Below are 19,970 nucleotides of genomic sequence, written 5' to 3' on the forward strand. Positions count from 1 at the left end.
GTATTTGATTTTGAGTTAGTGACTTACGAATCCCACGCCAACAATGCTTTAATCTGTATCAGTATTTGTGGCAGCAGACGGAGTCAAAAATAAACTGCAGCATGTGTATTCACGATTTCTCAATAGCATACATGCACACACATGTTGCTATTTTGCTACTGATGCAGTTTGCTTACAAGGAAGAGTACATACAGTTTGGTGGCATTCTGTCTATTCAGGTCTACAGCAGGTGGATCCAGATGGCTGTCACACTGTGACTCTGTCAGACACCAGCTTCATCTAAACACATAGCAGCACTGTGGTCTGAAGGCCTGCTGCTGCTAGCAGATGGCAGCATGCTTTGGCAGGACATCAGAGGAGGGCTGGCAGTATGTTTATTCAGGAGTAACCCTTGTGGATATGTATTGTAAATTTCTTGTGCGCCTCTGAAGCAGCATCCATATTTTCTGGCAATGCTGTATGGAATGGGTTAAATGATACTGTCTATCGAGTGGAACAGTTCCAGCAATGCTTGGCTGCACAGTCTGTATTTGTAAGGCTCTACTTGCCTTGTTGCTCTATGTATGATTGGATGTGAACGTGTCTTTACCCCACAGGGCCATGAAGATGGAGAAGAAGACAGTGGCTGGGTTGTCGAATAGGTGACTAGCCCGGGCTGTTCCACACGCTGTCACCAACTTCCAGTAGCTGCAGGCGCGGTCGCACAACGGACACATGGTGATGTTGTTCCTGGGATCACAAATCTCCATACTAACAAAACAAAGGTGGAATATCCAGAGGGGTGGAGGACAGCAAAAGGTGGAGAGACATCAGAGCAACAGTTTAGATTCAGGAAAAACATTACTTGCAGACTTGTTCATCTGATTTGGATTAAATCATTTGTCATACTTTATGTATAATGTGCTTCTGAGATAAATCATGATATAGCACATTTTGTAGAAAATCATTTGAAGAACTGCCTTTGGAAAAAACAACAGGAAGGTTTTGACTAATGTAGCAAATTAAATACCTGAATTATACATTTATAAATCATTTTAGTATGGCAAAATCTCTGACAGTCAGGATATCTATTGCTTTGTGAATTATGCTCATATTGCCTAACACTGAGTGACATGCTCTGTCCAAGTAATGTCTGTAATGACTTTGTGTCGCAATAAACCTAAAGCTTTAGAGTGTTTTTATGTGAATAGGTGGAGTCACTTTGAGGGTGCGGTCTAAGCCTAGTGTTTACCATCAAGCCTGTTACCACACCACAACATTCATCTTACCATGTCAGCTCTTCTGCCATTGAGACCAAGAAATGTGTCATTAGTTCACCCTGTTTCTGATACAAATCAGCTAGTCATAACAACAGCTAGGGGGATGCAGATTCACAGAAAAGGGATGATCCTTGTAGAAATTCCATTTGTATAAGAAATACATTTTCTAACACAGTTAAGAAAAAAACTCATTCCAGACTCACTCCGCACTAACTTAATAAATGGTTTTTGATTGTAATTTGTGTAATTAATGAGAATTCAAAACAAAGTTGTGAAAATATTTTGGAATAAATGAATTCACTGAGGAATGTGCTGGGGGCCACTGACCGTGAGCAGATGAAATATTGATGTTCAGTTAACAGTACATGGTCTGCGTGTATATAGTGCTCTTCTATCTTAGTGGGACTCAAAGCACTTTACAATGTTTGCCAGTCACCCCTACACACGCACGCACACACACACGCACACACACACACACACACACGCACGCACACACGCACGCACGCACGCACGCACGCACCCAGCTGAGGACTTAAAGGCTACAAAAATAAAAAATGGAATGAAGACAAAACAGCTGCCTGTTAGATTGACGTAGGTAAGCTGGAAGTTTAACTAAGACATCATGATGAATTACAAGCAGTTCTCAAAAGGACCTCAGTGACGGAGACTGACATTGATGTTCATGATGCAACTTCAAAGAGCACAACTTCCGTAAAAAGAGACAGAAAATAATTTTATATAATGATTAGCAACAAATGGAAAACAAACTGTATGTAAGAAGGAAGATGTGTGTGCTGTGTACCTCGGTATGTTATCATCAACAGTGGCACAACCATAGAGGAACACGATGACTCCAACGATGGCAGCAGGGATTAGCATCTGTGTGTAGACTCCTAACCAGGCAAAATACAGTCCAACCTTCTCCCCAAAGTACTTTCTGTGGGAGGAGATGCAGAGGTGGACTGTCAAATTATCTGTGATACCTTACAGGTCAATTCACGCTTTTGGCATCCGCAGGTCTACGCATGTTATCCACACCTTTAAAATCCATCATTATCAGAGCTGTAATTGAAGTAGTTGCTGCAGGACTTTGGAGGTGCTTTTATTTGTACATGCTTTCCATCAACACTTCCAAATACAGTAAGAGGCTCATTTTCCACACATCCTGTGCTGTTCCACCCACTGTGCTCGACACACCTCAGGAATAATCCCTGACATGGCGCTACAGTTCAATCTGTAACCAACTGCAACATCGATATATATGTGGAAAGTACAGCCTTTCAGATTTGTTTCTTCCTGCTGTCTTTGGATTCACCTGCCTCCTGCAGAAATCTGGCAAACTTGATGATATTCTGTGATCTTGCTCATTATGTGTAAGCTGTGAGAACAGAGAGAGCTCAACACACGACTGCTGGTTCAGTGAGAGTCCTCATCTGTCTTACATGGCTGCAGGCTGGTGAAGACAGTCAATGCAGCAGCCCTGAGCTCACAGACAAATGTGTCGATGATTCACCTGATGGGTGGGACAGGAGCACTGCTGAGACACTGACCTGATGAGCCCAATAGGCTGGTACTTGTAGAAGACACTGTAGCTGGCCCACTCCTCGTACAGCAGCTGTGGAGGCAAGCAGGAGTAAATAAATAATGTGAAAGCTTCTATATAACAGTGTGTGATGTATCAGAAAAAGGTCAGGATCTGCAGGTTGTTCAGCTTTATCAGTGTTACATTACAGTATGTGCATGCTGTTTGATTTTGCTAACAGAAAAATAATGTTTACATCCTTAGTGTTATTTTGTTTACTTTAACATTGCTAGGGTTTGTTTGTTGTTTTTATTTTACCAAGCTTATGTAAAGATAGGATTCGCAACACACACACATGTGTGTGTATCTCTATGTATGTATGTATGTATGTTTGTATGTATGTATGTATGCCTGTATGTATGCCAGTATGTATGTATGTATGTATAGAATAAAACATATCTACATCAACATATTTACATCAGGAATGCAAAACACTTCCCAGAAATGCCCTGATAGCAGTCATACACAGTTTGTGTGGGCAGATCAGTTCCTCTGAGGATGACTTATTGTTTTAGCTGCACTGATTTTTGTTCCCTCATGCTTTTTTTGCATACAGAAACTGGAAGTGACACTGCCATGACAACATAAGACACAAAAATTTCCATTAATAGATAAACCCTGGTCAGGACACCAGTCCAGCACAGAGACAGACGAGGAAAATGTCCACACAGAAGTCACTGCTGCTTGTGCACAAACTGTTGTTCTTATTAACATTTTTGTCAACTCACACTTAAAACTCTTGTCTTGTCAGGGTTACTGTGTCTGAGGACACTGTTCAAAAGACTATGGAGTATATCAGACTGAAACTGTGACAGAGGGGCTAAAAACACAAAGTGGAATGACATTGGAACAGTCTGTTGGAGAACCAAGCAAAAACTTTGGTATATTTTATCTTCTCCTCATCTTAACCAACTAGTTTCATTTTCCAAAGCCTAACCATGAGTATAATTAAATAAGCATAATGAGTTGTGGTATTAGTCCTGGATGTGCACCATCATTTATAATCTTATGTTGTAAATGTAAGGATGAATTAGTGTGCTCTTGGAAGCATTCATCCGATGATCATGAGAAATAGAGTGTCTATTTGAGTGTGTATGTGTTGTCCAGTGTGATTTAAATACCATGTGGTCAGACATATTGATATGGAAATCACTGCTCTGATACTTTACAATTATTAGCTGTCTGCATTAGCGCTCTGCGTGCATGTTCAATTCCTAATAGCACATAAATCACAGTGAAAACCTGGAACATTTTCACACACAATCACACACTCTATTCACAGGCAGTGCAGGCTTTTCATCACTGAGCAGGCCCAGAGGAGCATTCAGATGGCAGATCACAGAAGACTGAGAAAACAACACTTTACATTCAACCTGGAATATCTTTACAGTCATTCCCACATCCAGGGAAAAGCTCTTTCTTCAACACGTGAACACGGCTTTGTGATATACACTCGTACAGATAAATATGTTGCTGTGGAGCACCCAGCAAAAGCTTTTCTGATGCTTAAGAAGAAGAGAAGGGGAATTATTAGGCTGTTGCCTTAGTGACACAGCCTCCAGTATAATTATGGAGAGTATTAGCAGGGGAGGAGGTGACTTCAGACTCGTGAGCTCTTCTTTCCAATTGTGTAGTTATTTTATTTTTATGCAGTAGGAGGCAAATGCTTAAAAAAATCTCAAACATTAGCACGATAGTGAGGTAGTCTGTCCAGCTTTGTATGGTAATATGGTACAAATAACTGAATAGCATGTTACTTAAAGTCACTTAAAGATTTTATACCATTGTGTTGCATTTTGATTTAAAAAACCCAGTCACGCCAGCTGATTTTATTTTCCAAATATAAGATTTTTTTGTCACGTCTGGGGAGAAATGATGTGTTGCAGTCATTAATGGCCTTAAGCTTTCCTTCCTTGTGGTTAACCCTCGTGATCAGGAGCTTATTCCTCATCCTGACAGTCATCTGAGCTGATTGGCCTGGAGCTGCAGTCCTCATCCCTCTTCCCGCAGAACCCTGTGACTGACAGGTCCGCTGCCCAGTACTACATCCCAGTCGAGCTCTGCACCGGGTTTAAAAGTGCACCCAATCTGTCAGTCTTGGTAGCTGTGATTTATAGTGAGCGGGTTGCCTCTGTGCTGCTCATTGTCTTTGTATTGTTGTCTTGTAGTCTATGTATTTAGCACTCGCTGGCTGCCTTGTGTTGGTGTGTATTTGCCAGCTGCTGGTTTCTCATTGTCTGTGTGTTCGGCAGCCACTTGTATGCAGATACTTGTGGCTCGGAGCTTTGTTGATTCGTGTAATGAAGCACCCACTACTGCCAGCTTTCCCACCACACCCGCCTTTAGTCAGGAGTCTTCCTGTCAGGTGCACTATGAGCAGGGGTGCGGCTGCTATGTGTTCAGTTTGAGTAGGTTTAGCTGTTTCCATTTGTAGTCTACTTAGCAAGTTGGTTCCCGACCAGCCCTCTTTTGATTTTATGTCTTTCATTAATCCAGCAACACCCACAGGTCTTGTTTTTTTGGCAGTTTTTGTTTGCTAATTATATTAGTAAGCATCGAGTAACACTGTCAAACCAAAAACCACTAGTGTCATGTTACTTCCCTTTGTCCGAGCAGAGCTGGAGACATCAGATTTCGCGACAGTGTTGTGTTACATTACTGTATGGGGCGACTGTTAAATGTCACTTGTCTACTGCATTTAATGTTATGTATAATGACATAATTACATGATTTAATTTTTATTATTTAACAATAATAAATAGAACGCTGCTTTCCTATTTCAGCATGATAGCAATATGGGTAAGACACAACAAAGACTCTGTCATTTAGTTGTGATTATGATCAATACTTTTAGACCAGTGTTATACCTTTATGTCAGTGACGACATGGGGGTCCACATGATTCTGTACATTTTGTCATCTTCCAAAGTCTGTGATAGTCCTTGTGAAAACCTACATGTATGCCTGTGTGCAGCCCAACATTTGTGACTACGCTACAAGGGCAGCAATGTGCCACGCTGAATACGTAGGTACAATGCCTAAATTTGAATTTAACCATTATTAGTCTTTTATAAAGGTCTGATAGGCTGTTTGTGAGCCAGCGAAGGAGAACGCTTCGGGTTGGTTCATGCAACTAAATTATGCGTTTTCATTATGTGCTTTCATGGTGGTTTGAATCTAATGCATTAAATCAATTCACCCCTCAGTACACAACTCCAGCATTTATCATACTATATTAGTAACAACTACGTGCAGCTGTCCATGCGCATATTTGTAAGGAAGTATCAAGGCTTTAGAAATTACATTATGTTTCAAGTTTGTTGCTGACAATTTTCACAAAAATGACACATTTTCACTACACTCCAAAATGTACCTGAAAATGAATTTACAAAGTGGACTTTAATTCTATTCTGTTGACAGCTCATATCTGCTATGGTTTCTAGCCTGTGTTGCCATGTGTGCATACTGCACTGGAGGTGAACTTGAGCAGGTTTGTTAAAAATAAAGGCACAGCAGTTCCACTTTTACCAGAGCTTTCTTTGGACTTACTAATGAATGGGTTTCTGTAAACGGACAGCTTTGCTTTACTTACCTTCCTGTCATTAGGTTCTGCGTTCACCCCCTCGATGTCTCCCTGTAACACACGCACGCACGCACGCACACACACACACACACACACACACACATTATTATTATCAAAGTATACAGAAATCATTGGATCAGGCCAGCAGAGGAGCAGTGATGGTGATACTCACATCATGCAGCGGATAGGCAGACGTGTAGACACCGTTGGCTAGCAGACTGGTGATGCCTGTAAGAATGCATATTGAACTGGATTATCATCATGGAGCACACACACACACACACACATACACACACACAGAGTTGCGTAACACTCAGTAAAATAAACTCCAAGCTAAACCCAGAAATGGCTTTATGCTGAAATACAGGTAAAAAGATGATGTTTGAAAACATAAAACTCCATCATGGAGATTTAATTTTTTTAAAGGTTTAGAGGGACGCAAGAACTATGCCTTAACATATAATTCTGGTTTACTCTGGCCATCAGTCCTATTGGTGGAACAAGACAGCTTGTAAACAAGTTCACAGTTTCGCCAGGTTTTCAGATAAAATAATACCTCTCAGTACACTGCCACTAGCACAGCAGGTCGGTGCCCAGGGGAACCATGAAGTCAGTCTGGAAAATGTCATTGCCACACATTTGCAAAATAACTTTCAGATTTATTTTTTTCTCAACCTAATAAACAAGGTAATACGTAAAATCTGCATGATTATATTTCTCACCCTGTAAGATCTCTTTTTTCTACCATGTATTATGTAATAGAGTAAGTCAGTCCCTAAAGTCTTCGTATGCATTATTTATTTTATGTATTCATGTTATATACCATTTCTCTGCGGGCAGCATACTAACTTGTCGAAACCAAATATAAGTTGACTTGATTTCACTGGATTTCCTGGACTCTATTGGCTTTTACAATATGCCGTTTATTAAGTGACATGATGCGCTTGACAGGTCACAGTCATGAATCCACAATTTTATTTGCCGTTAAGTCAAGACTGCAGAGGATCGGTCACAGGAGATTCAGTCCATTTTTTACAGAGAGACAATTCCACAGCCTACACTCTTCTGTGGTAGTAATTACACTAGACTCTAATGAAAGAGGCACCCAGATTAATTGCATATTGATTTATTCCTTGTATTAAAGATGTCTCTTACCCATGGAGTATTTGGCTTTGGTGCATCTTGTCCTCTTCAGTACCTCATAGACCTGGTGGCACAACAAAAAACATTAACAACTAAAAAAATGTCAGTCTTCAAATCATGCAGATATAGATGAGGAGGAGGAGCTGAACAGGTGTAATTGAAACTGAGGGCAAAATGAAGTAGGCGACCTGCTGAGTTTTATATGTCTGTCCTCAGAGACTCAGTGTGAAACCCAGAGCTTCATTTAGTTTAACTGGTGAGAGCTGAAGCGCAGCGAGAAGCCAACAACTGCTGAGATTGAGAAGCTTCTTCCAATAATAATGAGAAGTCAATCACATTATCTAGTCTTCTGTCAAGTACTGCAAAGTACTGTGTAGGTGTGTCTGTACTGAGTGGATGGCACTGCAGCATCACATGGTGCAGAATCACAAAATGTATGTCTTTTGTTATGGCAGCTACTCCCTCCTTTACAGCAAAACAAGGATTCTTTCTGGAGAAAAGTGGTTGTTGAGCACAGCATGTTGAAAACACATATGTCTATAAGAAAGAAGCGGACTTTACAACCACGAATACGAACTGTGCACACACTGTCACTGTGAAAATTAAACACTGCTCTTTAGCCTGGACATCTCATACGGGATCCACCTTCCACCCATCCATCTACTAAAGCACATACTTACTATCGAGCTCCTGGTCTTGCTGTCAAAGAATTTGTCCCTGTCAGACAGATCGAATCTGGCAACAAAAAAACACAACACGCCCAGTGTAAGGTACAGATGCAGAGAAAAAGTGCAGGCTGATAGGAGCATGCTGGTAAAACAGGCTTTACTTTACTACATAGTCCATAGATATTGGAAAGATAAGGGGAGTAAGAGGGGAAAGGCTTGACATTCAGCTTTGCAGAGTTGCAGACTATATTGTTATAGGTATTGGCTGTCCATCTTGCACACAATAAACTAAAACTAAAGCTACACCACACAAGAGTTTATGTAAAATTATACTTAAAAGACCACATGTTGCCTTAAAACCCACATCAGATGTTTCAATGAGATAACACGAACTTTTTATCTTTTCAAAATGACCTGCACAAATAGGCCAAATACAGTCACCTGTTCATGCACAAATAGGAGGCCACGTTTTTACTGTCAAGTACAGTGTCTTTATGCTACAATGTCCCAACATGGTGCTGATTAAAGCACAGAGACACCAGCTCACATTCTGTCTCATGACTGTCACTCCACCAGTCTCAGCCAACGGAGCACTGCTGAACCTTTCTATTGGCACTACTGTCCTCCGTCTACACTCTCACTACTCTGTTGTTTTAATCTTCGTGCTTGTATTAATTTACTGTTTTTCTCTCTCCGTTTGGTTTTTTCATTCATTTATTCTGCTCTGGTTTGAGCGTTTTGCTTATTACTCATGTCTTCACAGAGCAGTCCCTCCCACCTGCTGCATCACTGATTCCACTCTGCTCATTAGCCCCTCAGCATATCTGCTGCTGGTCCGTTGTATGATACGTGGAGGATTGTCCTTGAGCAGTCCACTCAGCATTCCAGCCTTTTTCTCTCCTGTCTGTTTTTCGGTTGTTTTACCTCTTCCCTGTTAGTTGGACTGGGGCTTTGCTTGCCCTCTGGTTTTTGTTTGCTGAACAACATGCCAGCCTCGAAACTGGGATCTGCCCAAAGGCCTTTAGTTAGAACAGCTTAGCAATCGCTGTTATGAGCTCTCAGCAGACAGGTTCAAACCAAATTTACAGTTTGGAATTTACACTGTTTTGCCTTGACAGGTTGCATCCAACAAGTAAACATGTAAAGATGTGAACCTTGTATGTTTTGTGATTGCAAAGTCAGTCAAGGTCACAGGGGGAGGAAAATATTTGTCTGTATGAACTAATAGAAGATGATATTAAACAACGATTGTGTTTATATTAGATGTGTGGATAATTATTGAAATGATGGAATGAATTCTCGTATGCACAAAACAAAGCTGTTATTGACACAGATTTGCAAGGTTTTTTTTATCCAGATGTTAACTGTCAGACTCCACACATATGAACATCATTCCTAGAAGAAAAACCTTTTCAAGTGAGCGTTTCAGCACTGAGAGCCTTTCATCACAGTGACTGTGTGGGCAGCTCCTGTCACTCAGTCAGCACTTGTGTTTTTGGTGGTGCTTGTCGGTCTTCATCGAGACAGTCCAAACAGACCTTGTGCCTCCGCTGACAGCCAGCTTTAGTTAAACCTGCAATTTTGGTGGGTTACTTTAATCTTTTATTCAGCGCCAGAACAACTGAAACTTCTCCCAGAAAATTACATAACTGAATTTAACGCCAGACTAGTCCAAATGTAAAAGAATGAAACATCATGTCTGATTAGGATAGACTGTGTTAATGCGCTTTGAATGCCACATTATACTGTAATCTATAATGAGGCCTAATCTTAGGAAAATGGCCTGGAGCTTTTTTCAGAATCATGAAGATTAAGTGATGGAGAAGATGTGGAGGGAGATCTCCTGCTAGCTCTTAGTCAGAGCTGTAAATATAGCTGCTCACTGCCCACTCGCTCCTCCATACATCCCAGCAGGCCGACGGTAAGACATTCTTCTTCTCTGATCGCTGACTTTGAAAGCTGTTTCACTTGTTGGGACTAAAAGAAAGCATCTGTGAAGTCATGACTTCTGCCAGCAGTTAATCCTATTATTTGTTATTCTGAGTCCTTTATTCTGCTATTCAATGCACTTTCAATATCCCCATCCCAGTGTTGACAAAATGTAAACGTCTTCTGTGATTCAGACTAGCTGTGTTTGTTTCCTGGAGGGAGAGAAAGCTGAGGGATGGGGGCTTCAGCAGCAGGCAGCAGACAGTGTCATGCTTTATCTTCCCTGCCGTAGTCCAGTGAGCCTTCATTGGCTTGTTGGGGAATTTCTCCAATTTACACCTCTGTGGTTGTCCCTGCTTGATAACTGCGTCTGTCTGCAATTTGCTGCTGAGCAGCTTGTGTACAACGGGTTTCTAGAGCAGATCTGCTGACTGCTGCAGATGATGAGAGCAGGGTGCAGGCACAAAAAAACAAAACAGTGAGTTCAGAGAGCTACAAAATCCCTATAGAGCTGAAGGTAGCGGCGGAGTGAGTAATATTTCTCTGTAGGTTCATTCCTGTGAGTAACACCTTTTATATTACACATACACCAATTATTAACATCATAAATAGTAACAGCTATTACTTGGACATGCACTGCAGATGCAATGGTACATTTTTCAGTATGTCAGCCCACATGGATCCATATTATTGAATGCAACTCAAGAATGTTGCAAATGTGGCTGTGCAGCATTTTTACTGGATACATGCTACAACATACATTAACCCTCAGAAAAATTGCACCATTTATCAGAGCCAGAAAGAACTGAGGGATTTTCAACTTTCTGACGGTTCTTAACTCATGTCTGACATGCCATACATGCAAACCAAAGCTTAAAATTGTGACATTTCATCAAAATCTCTTTATTCTAATCTCTTTTCAAAAGTCCATCTGTTCCAGATAGTGTGAAGAAAAGAAATCTGTGCTCCTCTGTGAAACTGTGAAGCCATGACTGACTCACCTATGACCAACAATCCTTTTTGTCTACACTGAAGGCTACACAGAGCAGAAACAAAACAATTTGGAAAATATGACATTATAACTTAGTTACACTGGACAAAAGACAGCTCAAAGTTCTCTCTACTTATAGCCATGGTTGTGCTGTGTGCATGGATGTGCAGGACATTACACTGTAGGGAAAAATGCTTCAGGCTCAGAGGTTTAATAAAACAGTTATCACAGAATTTGCACTTGCATAGCTTCACAAAAGGAATTTAATTTATCTACACTAGTTTTTCAATAACATCTATGATTAAAATATCTGAAATAACATTAGGTAACAATTTATTGGACTACATATTTGTTTTTAATAAATAACTTTGTGACTGATGACTACACAGTGAGGCTATGTCTACTATGATGTAGTGTAATGCAGATAAGTATCCACGTGGTAACTTCAGTAAAATGAGTTTCTGAACTGAGTCAGTTTATCAGTCGAAGCAACACACAGATAAACAAGGTGTACAAAGCTATATGTAAGAAATATTACAGTCAGTCTGATCAGTTTTCCACTGAGAGTAGAAGGTGTAGTAGATGTGACTTACAGATGCTGCTTCTCTCTGGAGAACGGATGAGAGAGGGACTTGACGCTGTCTGGTCGGTTGGCATCTACTTTTGGGTGAAGAGGAGCTGTAACTTTGTGAATGAACAATCGGATCTTCTCCACCACATTGCTTCCTTGTTTCACATCATAAACCTGCAGAGAAGATAAAAGAACTACTTTAAACAGGTGGTTTCACTGAGCTCAGGATCGTTTTCAGGAGATCGTGTAGGATAACATGATCTAAATCCTCACTGTGCCGTCTTGGGTACATTATTTCTCTGTAGAATTACGAGATGAGGGCTCTAAACAATGTAGCTGGTATTTTTGGCCTTAGTCAGCAAATCTTGTGTATTTTACACCAATATCAGATACCTCTGACTCTGGCAATTAATTTAAAAATAGATGAGATGCTGAGGTTTGTAGTTAAAGAAGAATAAAGAACAAGTAGGGGTCCTCGGACCCTAATAAAGGAGGCACTGTGCATTGTGGTACATGACAAATGACTGATGGCTTTTATGTACTTTGCTTTTTGCATTATCGGATTTTCATTACAAGGCTTGTAAGTGCTGTCACCACAAAAAAAACCCATTGAGGTGGCCTAACACTACATGTATGGAAAGGACAGCACTCCAGGAAACATTCATCTTCACACTTTGACCACTCAGCACTACAGCGACTCTTAGAGATAATTCACCGAGCCTGAGAGAGAAAAAGCTACACTAAATATGCATTGGATGGAATAGACAAATGGAGAGTTTACTGATGGCTGGCTGGAGTACCTTCTTTGTTGGCATCTTGAGCTTCATGAACTCAGCCTCCCGACACAAAACGTTCCAAGGAGCATGAATCTTCAAAAATCCAATTCCAGGGATCTTGCACTGAAAAACAATCAAGGTTTGGATAATTAAATAGTATTCTCTTTGAACCCACTACAGGAACAATTCATGACGTAGCAAAATATATTAACCACTCTTAAAATCAGCACATGTTTATGAGAGCTGACTGGCAGAGCGCAGCAGTATGCAGTTTTTCTGTTACATTGAAAGCTCTCCTAACTGACAGGAAAATCCTCTGCGTCCACTTCAGCAGAAACCTTTATACCTGGATATGAGATTGTCTCTGCAGCCTCTAATGTTATGTAAAACCACTCATACATTGTCAGACTTGTTTCACACCTTTCACCTCTGCATCTGGCCTGTCTGGATACAGAAATACATCAGAACAAATTGACAGAATCTGGCTCACAGTACACTCTAAATTATCATATATATCAACCACAACATTAAAATCGCTGATAGATGAAATGAGTATCACTGATTAACGTGCTACAGTGGCACTTATCGGTGGGTAGGATATATTAGGCAGCAAGGAAACAGTAACTTCTTGAAGTTGTTGTATTAGAAGCAAATGTAAGAATCGAAGTGACTTTGACAAGGGACAAATTGTGACGTCTTGACGACTGGGTCAGAGTAAGACTTCAACACAACGCTGTTCTTTCAAACACAAGTATTTATGTATGGATTCATGTTGGACTAAAGCTGTCATACACTGTATATGTTTGTTTTTTGCCATCACTGGGCAAATATCTCATACAAACCTTTCAGCGTATTGTAATCTAAGTGGTCTGAGAGGAAACTTTAGCTGGTCTCAGGGCTTTCCACTGATCTGATATGACTACATAAATAGCAACAAAGTCTGTGGTCAGAGCAGGATGTGGTGGCTCAAACAATCAGGCTTAGGACTTTTACTCCTGAAGCTGGGATTCAAATCCCAGGTGAAATCTCACACATTCTCCTGGGAATCCACTGCTTTGACTGGACAAGATTATCTCTGCAAAGCACCATTGTCGTGTTAATGCCATTACATTGCTGTGTTGACCGACTGTCATATAACATTTCATTAAATGTACTTATTCAATTAACTTAACACTTGAGTGTCTAAACTGTCAGACTGAGTATTATGGTAAATCAGGCATTTCTAAATATTTTAATTTTGAATATATATATATAGGACTGGCGACCTGTCCAGGGTGTCCCCTGCCTTCGCCCTATGTCAGCTGGGATGGGCTCCAGCCCCCCCGCGACCCTAGTGAGGATTAAGCAGTGTATAGATAATGTATGGATTATATATATATATATATATATATATATATATTATATATGAGCCATGTCTCCAAAGCTGAGGTACATACCAAACCATAAATTTTATTGACTACCCCCATAGTCCTGGTTAAAATAAACTAGGCTTTGTGATGGTAGATGGTTAAGTCTACACAAACAAAAAGTCCAACACTGTGACCATGACAGCAGCTCTTTATATAAGTCATTCCCATTCTCAGTGGTGAAAGTGCAGCAGAAAAACACATCTTGCTACTTTCTTTTGGCAGGTGCTCATTGTATGTTGTGTGATGAAACATCCTAAACGGTACAAGTATAAGGAAATAATAGAATTAGAAAAGGAAACTGAGTTACATCCATTATTTCTGTGTATCAGGCTGCCACATCATGTATCATCTGAACTCAAGCCTCCATAGAGCCTTGCATAAGGATACTGTTTCTAAATTCTGCCCATACATTTTCAGACCATTTACAATAACCTCTGATGACAGGCTGAATTTTACACTGAGTTGCTAAAAGCCTTTTCTGGAACATATTAAGATTAAAGCTGCTTATGTCAAAGGTTTGTTCATACACTTTTTAATGGATGATTCACTGTGTAAAGTGTCACTTTGTGTCCATTTGTCTTTTCCACAGACAAATGACAAAAACTCATTCCAGTTCTCCAATAATGAAAACAAATCTCTTTGTGTCCATGGCTCCACTCACGTAGCTCATACAGTGCAGTTACACAAGAGTTACCAGGAATATAGTCTAGCAAACATCCATATTTGGACGAGATAAGATAGAAAAATAAACACAGTAATTTCAAAGTAATATTCTGGAGTCAGTTCAAAGATGAGGATTAAATAACCGACTGACTTACTCAGAGCAACAGAAGCTAACTTAGATCTTAGTCACTTCTTTTTATTAAAAAAAGCAAAACATCTTTGATGTTATTACTATGTAAACATGACATCCACTCAAGAGCTTACTGAACACACAAACTAAATGGTTTGGTTTGGGCCGCTCACTGGTTCCTCCTGTTGTTTTTAGCGATGCTAGCAGCAGATCTCAAGTTATCGTAAACGTTACGTGTGCTACATATCTGTATGCATGTTAGGATGCTGACACTAGAATTAAACTCGATTACACCAACCTGTAATCCACTTTAGTAATAAAGTTAGTGCTTCTGGTTTCTTATAGCTCATCCGACCCACAGACACCCTCCTGCTACTGGCTTTGCACAGAACCACGCCTGTCTTCAAGCTGTGCCCATATGTACAACTTCATGAACTATTCTCTCCTCCATTCACAGTGTTTCACCTTCATCCGTTAAGGCAAGCGTTGGTTAAGACTCTGCAGGTCTCAATAAAGAACAACACAGTAATAAATTCAGTCCTTGGTCAATGGTTGACACTCTTGTCTGACTTTGATCTAGTGGTTCCCACAGAAACTTTTCATGGAGGGACCAGATGGGACCACTGAAAATCTTGTGGTGGCAAACCAAAACCAAAACCCATAACTGAATTTCAGCAATTCTATCATGCTGCTGTGGAATATGAACTAATTTTTAAACATTGTCAACGTTAGAATTAAGAAATGGCATACTTTGGTTTCTTCTTTTACTGTTAATGTTGCTAATTCTTTGCAGTGGATAGAATGACACAGGTACAGTTAAAGTTCTGGTACTGTGGGTGACCAACGGTTCAAAACAGCCCAGGGGAAGAGACAGTGTGGAGAATATGAAGGGAAAAGGTTCGCCTATAAACAAGATATCTGCATTTCATTATTTCCTGAACAACAGCCTGCTGTGAGGGTATAAAACTAAACAAATGTCAACGATAAAACACTTAGAGGAAAAAAATAAAACTGTCCCAACCACTGAGATGGAGCTCAGGACTCAACTGCACATGTACATGCACTGTGTTTTTGTATTGTGTGAAGCCAGTCTTAATGCTATTCAAGTTAAGAGTAATGTCAGGGATTCAGAACTGCCATTAATTCAATATGGGAAGTTTACACAAAAGCAACCCATGCTGCACTTGTTCGCTGAGACAGTTTAACATTTCCCAAACACAAGGGTTAGTCATCTTCTAAAAGTTCTATCATTAAAATGAAAATGTCCTTTGAGAAAATACAAATGTATATAAGGCAAGCAGCAAGAAAGGTTTATGTTAGAAGGAAACAATTTGACCTCATCAAAAGGTCAGTTGTCAAAGTACCCCATCACATTCAGGCCTACAGTTAACCGACTGTAAACCCTTCCCCCCTTCTCACCCCTTCATCCTTTTCCAGCTCTAACCCCGTCTCCAGGAGGTTTTCCTCAAACTCCTCCCGCCTGAAGCGCTTGTCATCCTCATGGTAGTCGGTCCGCTGCTCCTGGGCAGCAATCTCTGGGTCTTCCTTTGGCTGCAGCGGAGCTCGGCTGCTTCTCATGCTCAGGCTTCGTCGAAGCCGTCGTATGAAGTTGGTGTCGCCAAATCTGGACGATTGCCGCCGGATGCTGTTGGGTTTTTGGATTTGGTATGCCAGCACATAGTCCACACGCCGCCGCCCATCAGAGAAGTACGGGCCTAAGTGAGGATACAGAGGCGAGCCGTCATCCGCATAGAGGTTTTTCAATGGCTAGAAGCAAGACAGAGAGAGAGAAAGTATCATTACTATTTATATGTAGAAATATGTTTTACTATGTCACAAACACATCCTCCTTGAACACACACGCACACAAACACACATACACAGACAACACTGCTGATCTGTTTTCACTCATACTCTCATCAATTTCTTAAGCCTTGTTAGATGTGGCTGTTGTGGTGAGCAGTAAACTGGGAATATAAATCGCCCTGGAACTTTCAACTGGGACTGGCTTGCCAAAACCCATCTGGAAACACACCATCACATATGGCCTATGTCACTCTTAAAGAGGTTAAATTAACTGTAATGATATATATATATATATATATTATGAGCAAGGCAGCAACTACAATAAATAATCATTATTAATATTACTACTAACACTACAACTACCAATAATAATTTCAAGAAATAATAATTTTGTTATGCAATTTACATCTTCATGCAAATACTCTGATGTTTAAACTCTGATGCATCTCTATCAGGGATACCAACACATAAACAGGAAGTGGGTGGGCGGAGCCGTGGGACCAAACACAGCATAGCTATCTGGGAGGGAGACAAACGAGAGGGATGTGACTCCCCACAGCAGCACAGTGGGCTGCAGCTGCTGGAGGAGGAGGATGTCTCACTGTGTCTCTCCTTCTTTGTCTCTCTCTAAAGATGTGGTCCAACCGGAACAGTCCTGGTTCTCCAGCTGGCCACTACACCACTCATAATGGGTAGCAAGTGCATGAGTGCATACTGTGCCTTGGGTAACTAACACTGGGTGACCAACTGCTCAGAACATGTTACAGTTATGACAGACAGTGTGTTCCCTGGCTCCTCCATGTTCCACAGTGTCCTCTGCCAGGACATTAACCCCAAGATGTTGGGTGATGAGACACATATTGTAAAACACTTTATAGAACCCAGCTAAGATTAAAAGTGCAGATAGTTTACCGTTTAAGAGCGAGGCCCCCACATTAGGGCAATATGACCAAGTCACACATGTCAACCAACTTCTGGTATTTCTCTATAATGACACATGTTTACAACCTACCAGCGGTCTGAGTTGGCTATTGCTGAATCCTAAGTGGTGAACAAAAGTCTGTTACATACATTTTTGCAGCCACTTCAGAGCACAGAAAAACAAAAAAGTCTGATGTCACATGTGGGTGGGGGGCAGATGATAACGCTGACGGTTTCAACAGGGACATCGTGTTATTCCTCAGCAGTATATTTACCTCATGGATCACTGAACTAACGCACTCCTGGCCACCGTACATTTTAACACTTGTGAAGCAACACCACTTACTGGCTCCAGTGAGTGGTGTTGTCAGAGCGTACACTGAACGTAAGATCTTGTTCAGCAGGGACCAGCATACAACAAACATGTGCTTCTACAGTTGATTCATGTTGTCTTTTACTGCATGCCATCAAATATTAAATGTAATAGCAAGTAGCGTCTACACAGTGATATTTACATCCTGTTGTCTCCTTGTCACTGTGGCTGATAAAAGCTGACAGTACGCTGACATGCAGTGCCCCTGCACAAATGTCACCGTATACTTCATAACAGCTTTTGCTTTTTGCTTTCAAACGTAAATAAAAAATGCATATAGAGAATAAGAGGAGAACGACCGTAGGTTTTCTGGTATAACCACATGCTCTCAGCCTGTTGTGTGTACTTCAGCTTCAGTTTGGACTTCTTAAAAAGCTGGCAATAGCTGACTGTTTTGTATTGTTCTGATTGTCATCAACTCCCATTAAACGTCAAAACCAACAATGAACATATCTCCTAGCATGCCTGATATTTCTTCACTATCGCAAAAACATCATTGAGCATTATTTCCCCCTGTTTAGGTAACATTTGACAAAAACAACACTGAGCAGCTTTTTCAAGAAATATTTCAATTTTGAAAAAAATATTGGTGTGCTGTTTTTAAAGAAGCACAACTTATGTGTAGGTATGTGTGTATGTATATTTCACATGTTAACTGTTAACTTGACAGCCTGACTGATTGAAACTTCATGAAGAAAAGGGACGCTTGTGTATCTCCAAGACAGTTGCTACTTTTATCTATTACACTCACACATTAGGAGTATTTTTCTGATGCAAATGGTGGAGTGAATGTCACGGTGAAATTTGGGGTTTGAGATGCTCAGGAACAGGCTGGTAGAACTGAGTGTACTGTACCTCCCTGTCACTAGAAAACAGCTGCAGAATTCAATCATGATAAGAACTATCCTCCAACAAAACCTCTCTCTGGAAAAAAAGAACATGAAATATTATTTCATTTAATAATCTCTTTTCAGTAACACTACTGCAACACACTGGAGTACAACCAGCAATAGTGACTTTATATTTTCCTGATTTACTCTGCGTGTAATTCTAAAAAAAAACAACTGTCTGACCTTGTCAACTCTCATCTATCTGATTACAGCTTTGTACGCTGCCACTTGATGAACTAAACTCCGGGCTATTTGGAAGCTTGCTAACCCTGTCTGTGTGTGTGTGTGTGTGTGTGTGTGTGTGTGTGTGTAACACTCCTGCAGGCCATCTGATGAAGTATTGAAGCACACAGTGGTCAAACACACACAAATCCTCAGCTGCTTCCACTGACCCTGCACACAAACGTCTCACTGTTTATCTTCCTGATGAATCTTTGTTTTGATTACATTGCAAGAAAAATTATGATGCTTTTGGGAAATTATGTCACTGGGGCACCAAAAAGAGGACACGACAGGGAAAAAATAGAACATAGACACGAGACAGGAAGCTTTAACACGCACAAATGTAAGAAAAAAATACATGCTACACGTAGAATTTCACTCCATGAGGCTGTGATGCTCTTTATAAAGTAAAAAAATGGATATAAGCGTAAGTTGGTTTGGGATTTTAATAAGTAGCTGCAGCCAGCATGTCACTGTGAAGCAAACCCGTCAGCCCACTGGTGTTCAGGGGACAGTGTTCTCTAGGAGTTTGTTCAGCAGGGGGTCAGGCTCTCTGGGAGCTGTGGCAGCGTAAAGAAATGACATTTGACTGCAGATTTTACTTTTACAACCTATTTATTGAATGGCCACTTAAAATGGCTTTTTAAAGGCTGAATGTAAAAATTAAAAATAATAAATGTAAGTTGTTTTTAATAACAGAGCTCTAAGGCTCTGTTGTAGAGAAATTCTCCAAGAGGTGGCCGCTGAAGCTCAGCAGCACACATGATGCAAGCTGATCCCCTGAAGCCTGTTTCTTTAGTCAGTCTTCAACTACAAATAGAAACAATAATGAGATTGTTTTTTCTCATTTTCCTAAACCCCTATCATTTAAAATTGTTTCTAGTTTGTGTCTGATGATATACTATTACACAATTTTTTTTTACCTGACCACCATCATTGATGAGTCAGTAAACGGCTAACGATACCTGGCTAGTGTCATCTCCATCAGGTGTCTTTCTCTTCTTAGAGAAATATTTGAAGCAGCTCATCTGAAGATGCAGTCATCAGTTCCATCA

At 40.6% G+C, this 19,970-nt stretch overlaps 1 protein-coding gene across 1 annotated transcript in view; it reads right to left on the minus strand.

The window, feature by feature from the left end:
- Positions 1 to 19,970, minus strand: part of ano1a (anoctamin 1, calcium activated chloride channel a) — a 73,033-nt gene that overhangs the window by 35,468 nt on the left and 17,595 nt on the right. The window contains exons 3-12 of the mRNA XM_008282154.1: positions 16,123 to 16,470; positions 12,526 to 12,624; positions 11,748 to 11,899; positions 8,247 to 8,301; positions 7,579 to 7,630; positions 6,596 to 6,651; positions 6,433 to 6,474; positions 2,810 to 2,874; positions 2,062 to 2,196; positions 590 to 750 (exon numbers count right to left, since the gene is read on the minus strand). Coding sequence (XP_008280376.1) covers positions 590 to 750; positions 2,062 to 2,196; positions 2,810 to 2,874; positions 6,433 to 6,474; positions 6,596 to 6,651; positions 7,579 to 7,630; positions 8,247 to 8,301; positions 11,748 to 11,899; positions 12,526 to 12,624; positions 16,123 to 16,470 — 1,165 coding nt within the window. The remainder of the gene's footprint in view (positions 1 to 589; positions 751 to 2,061; positions 2,197 to 2,809; positions 2,875 to 6,432; positions 6,475 to 6,595; positions 6,652 to 7,578; positions 7,631 to 8,246; positions 8,302 to 11,747; positions 11,900 to 12,525; positions 12,625 to 16,122; positions 16,471 to 19,970) is intronic.

Source organism: Stegastes partitus, unplaced genomic scaffold, assembly GCF_000690725.1.
Source record: "Stegastes partitus isolate 25-593 unplaced genomic scaffold, Stegastes_partitus-1.0.2 Scaffold260, whole genome shotgun sequence".
In the NCBI taxonomy this organism is placed as follows: domain Eukaryota; kingdom Metazoa; phylum Chordata; class Actinopteri; family Pomacentridae; genus Stegastes; species Stegastes partitus.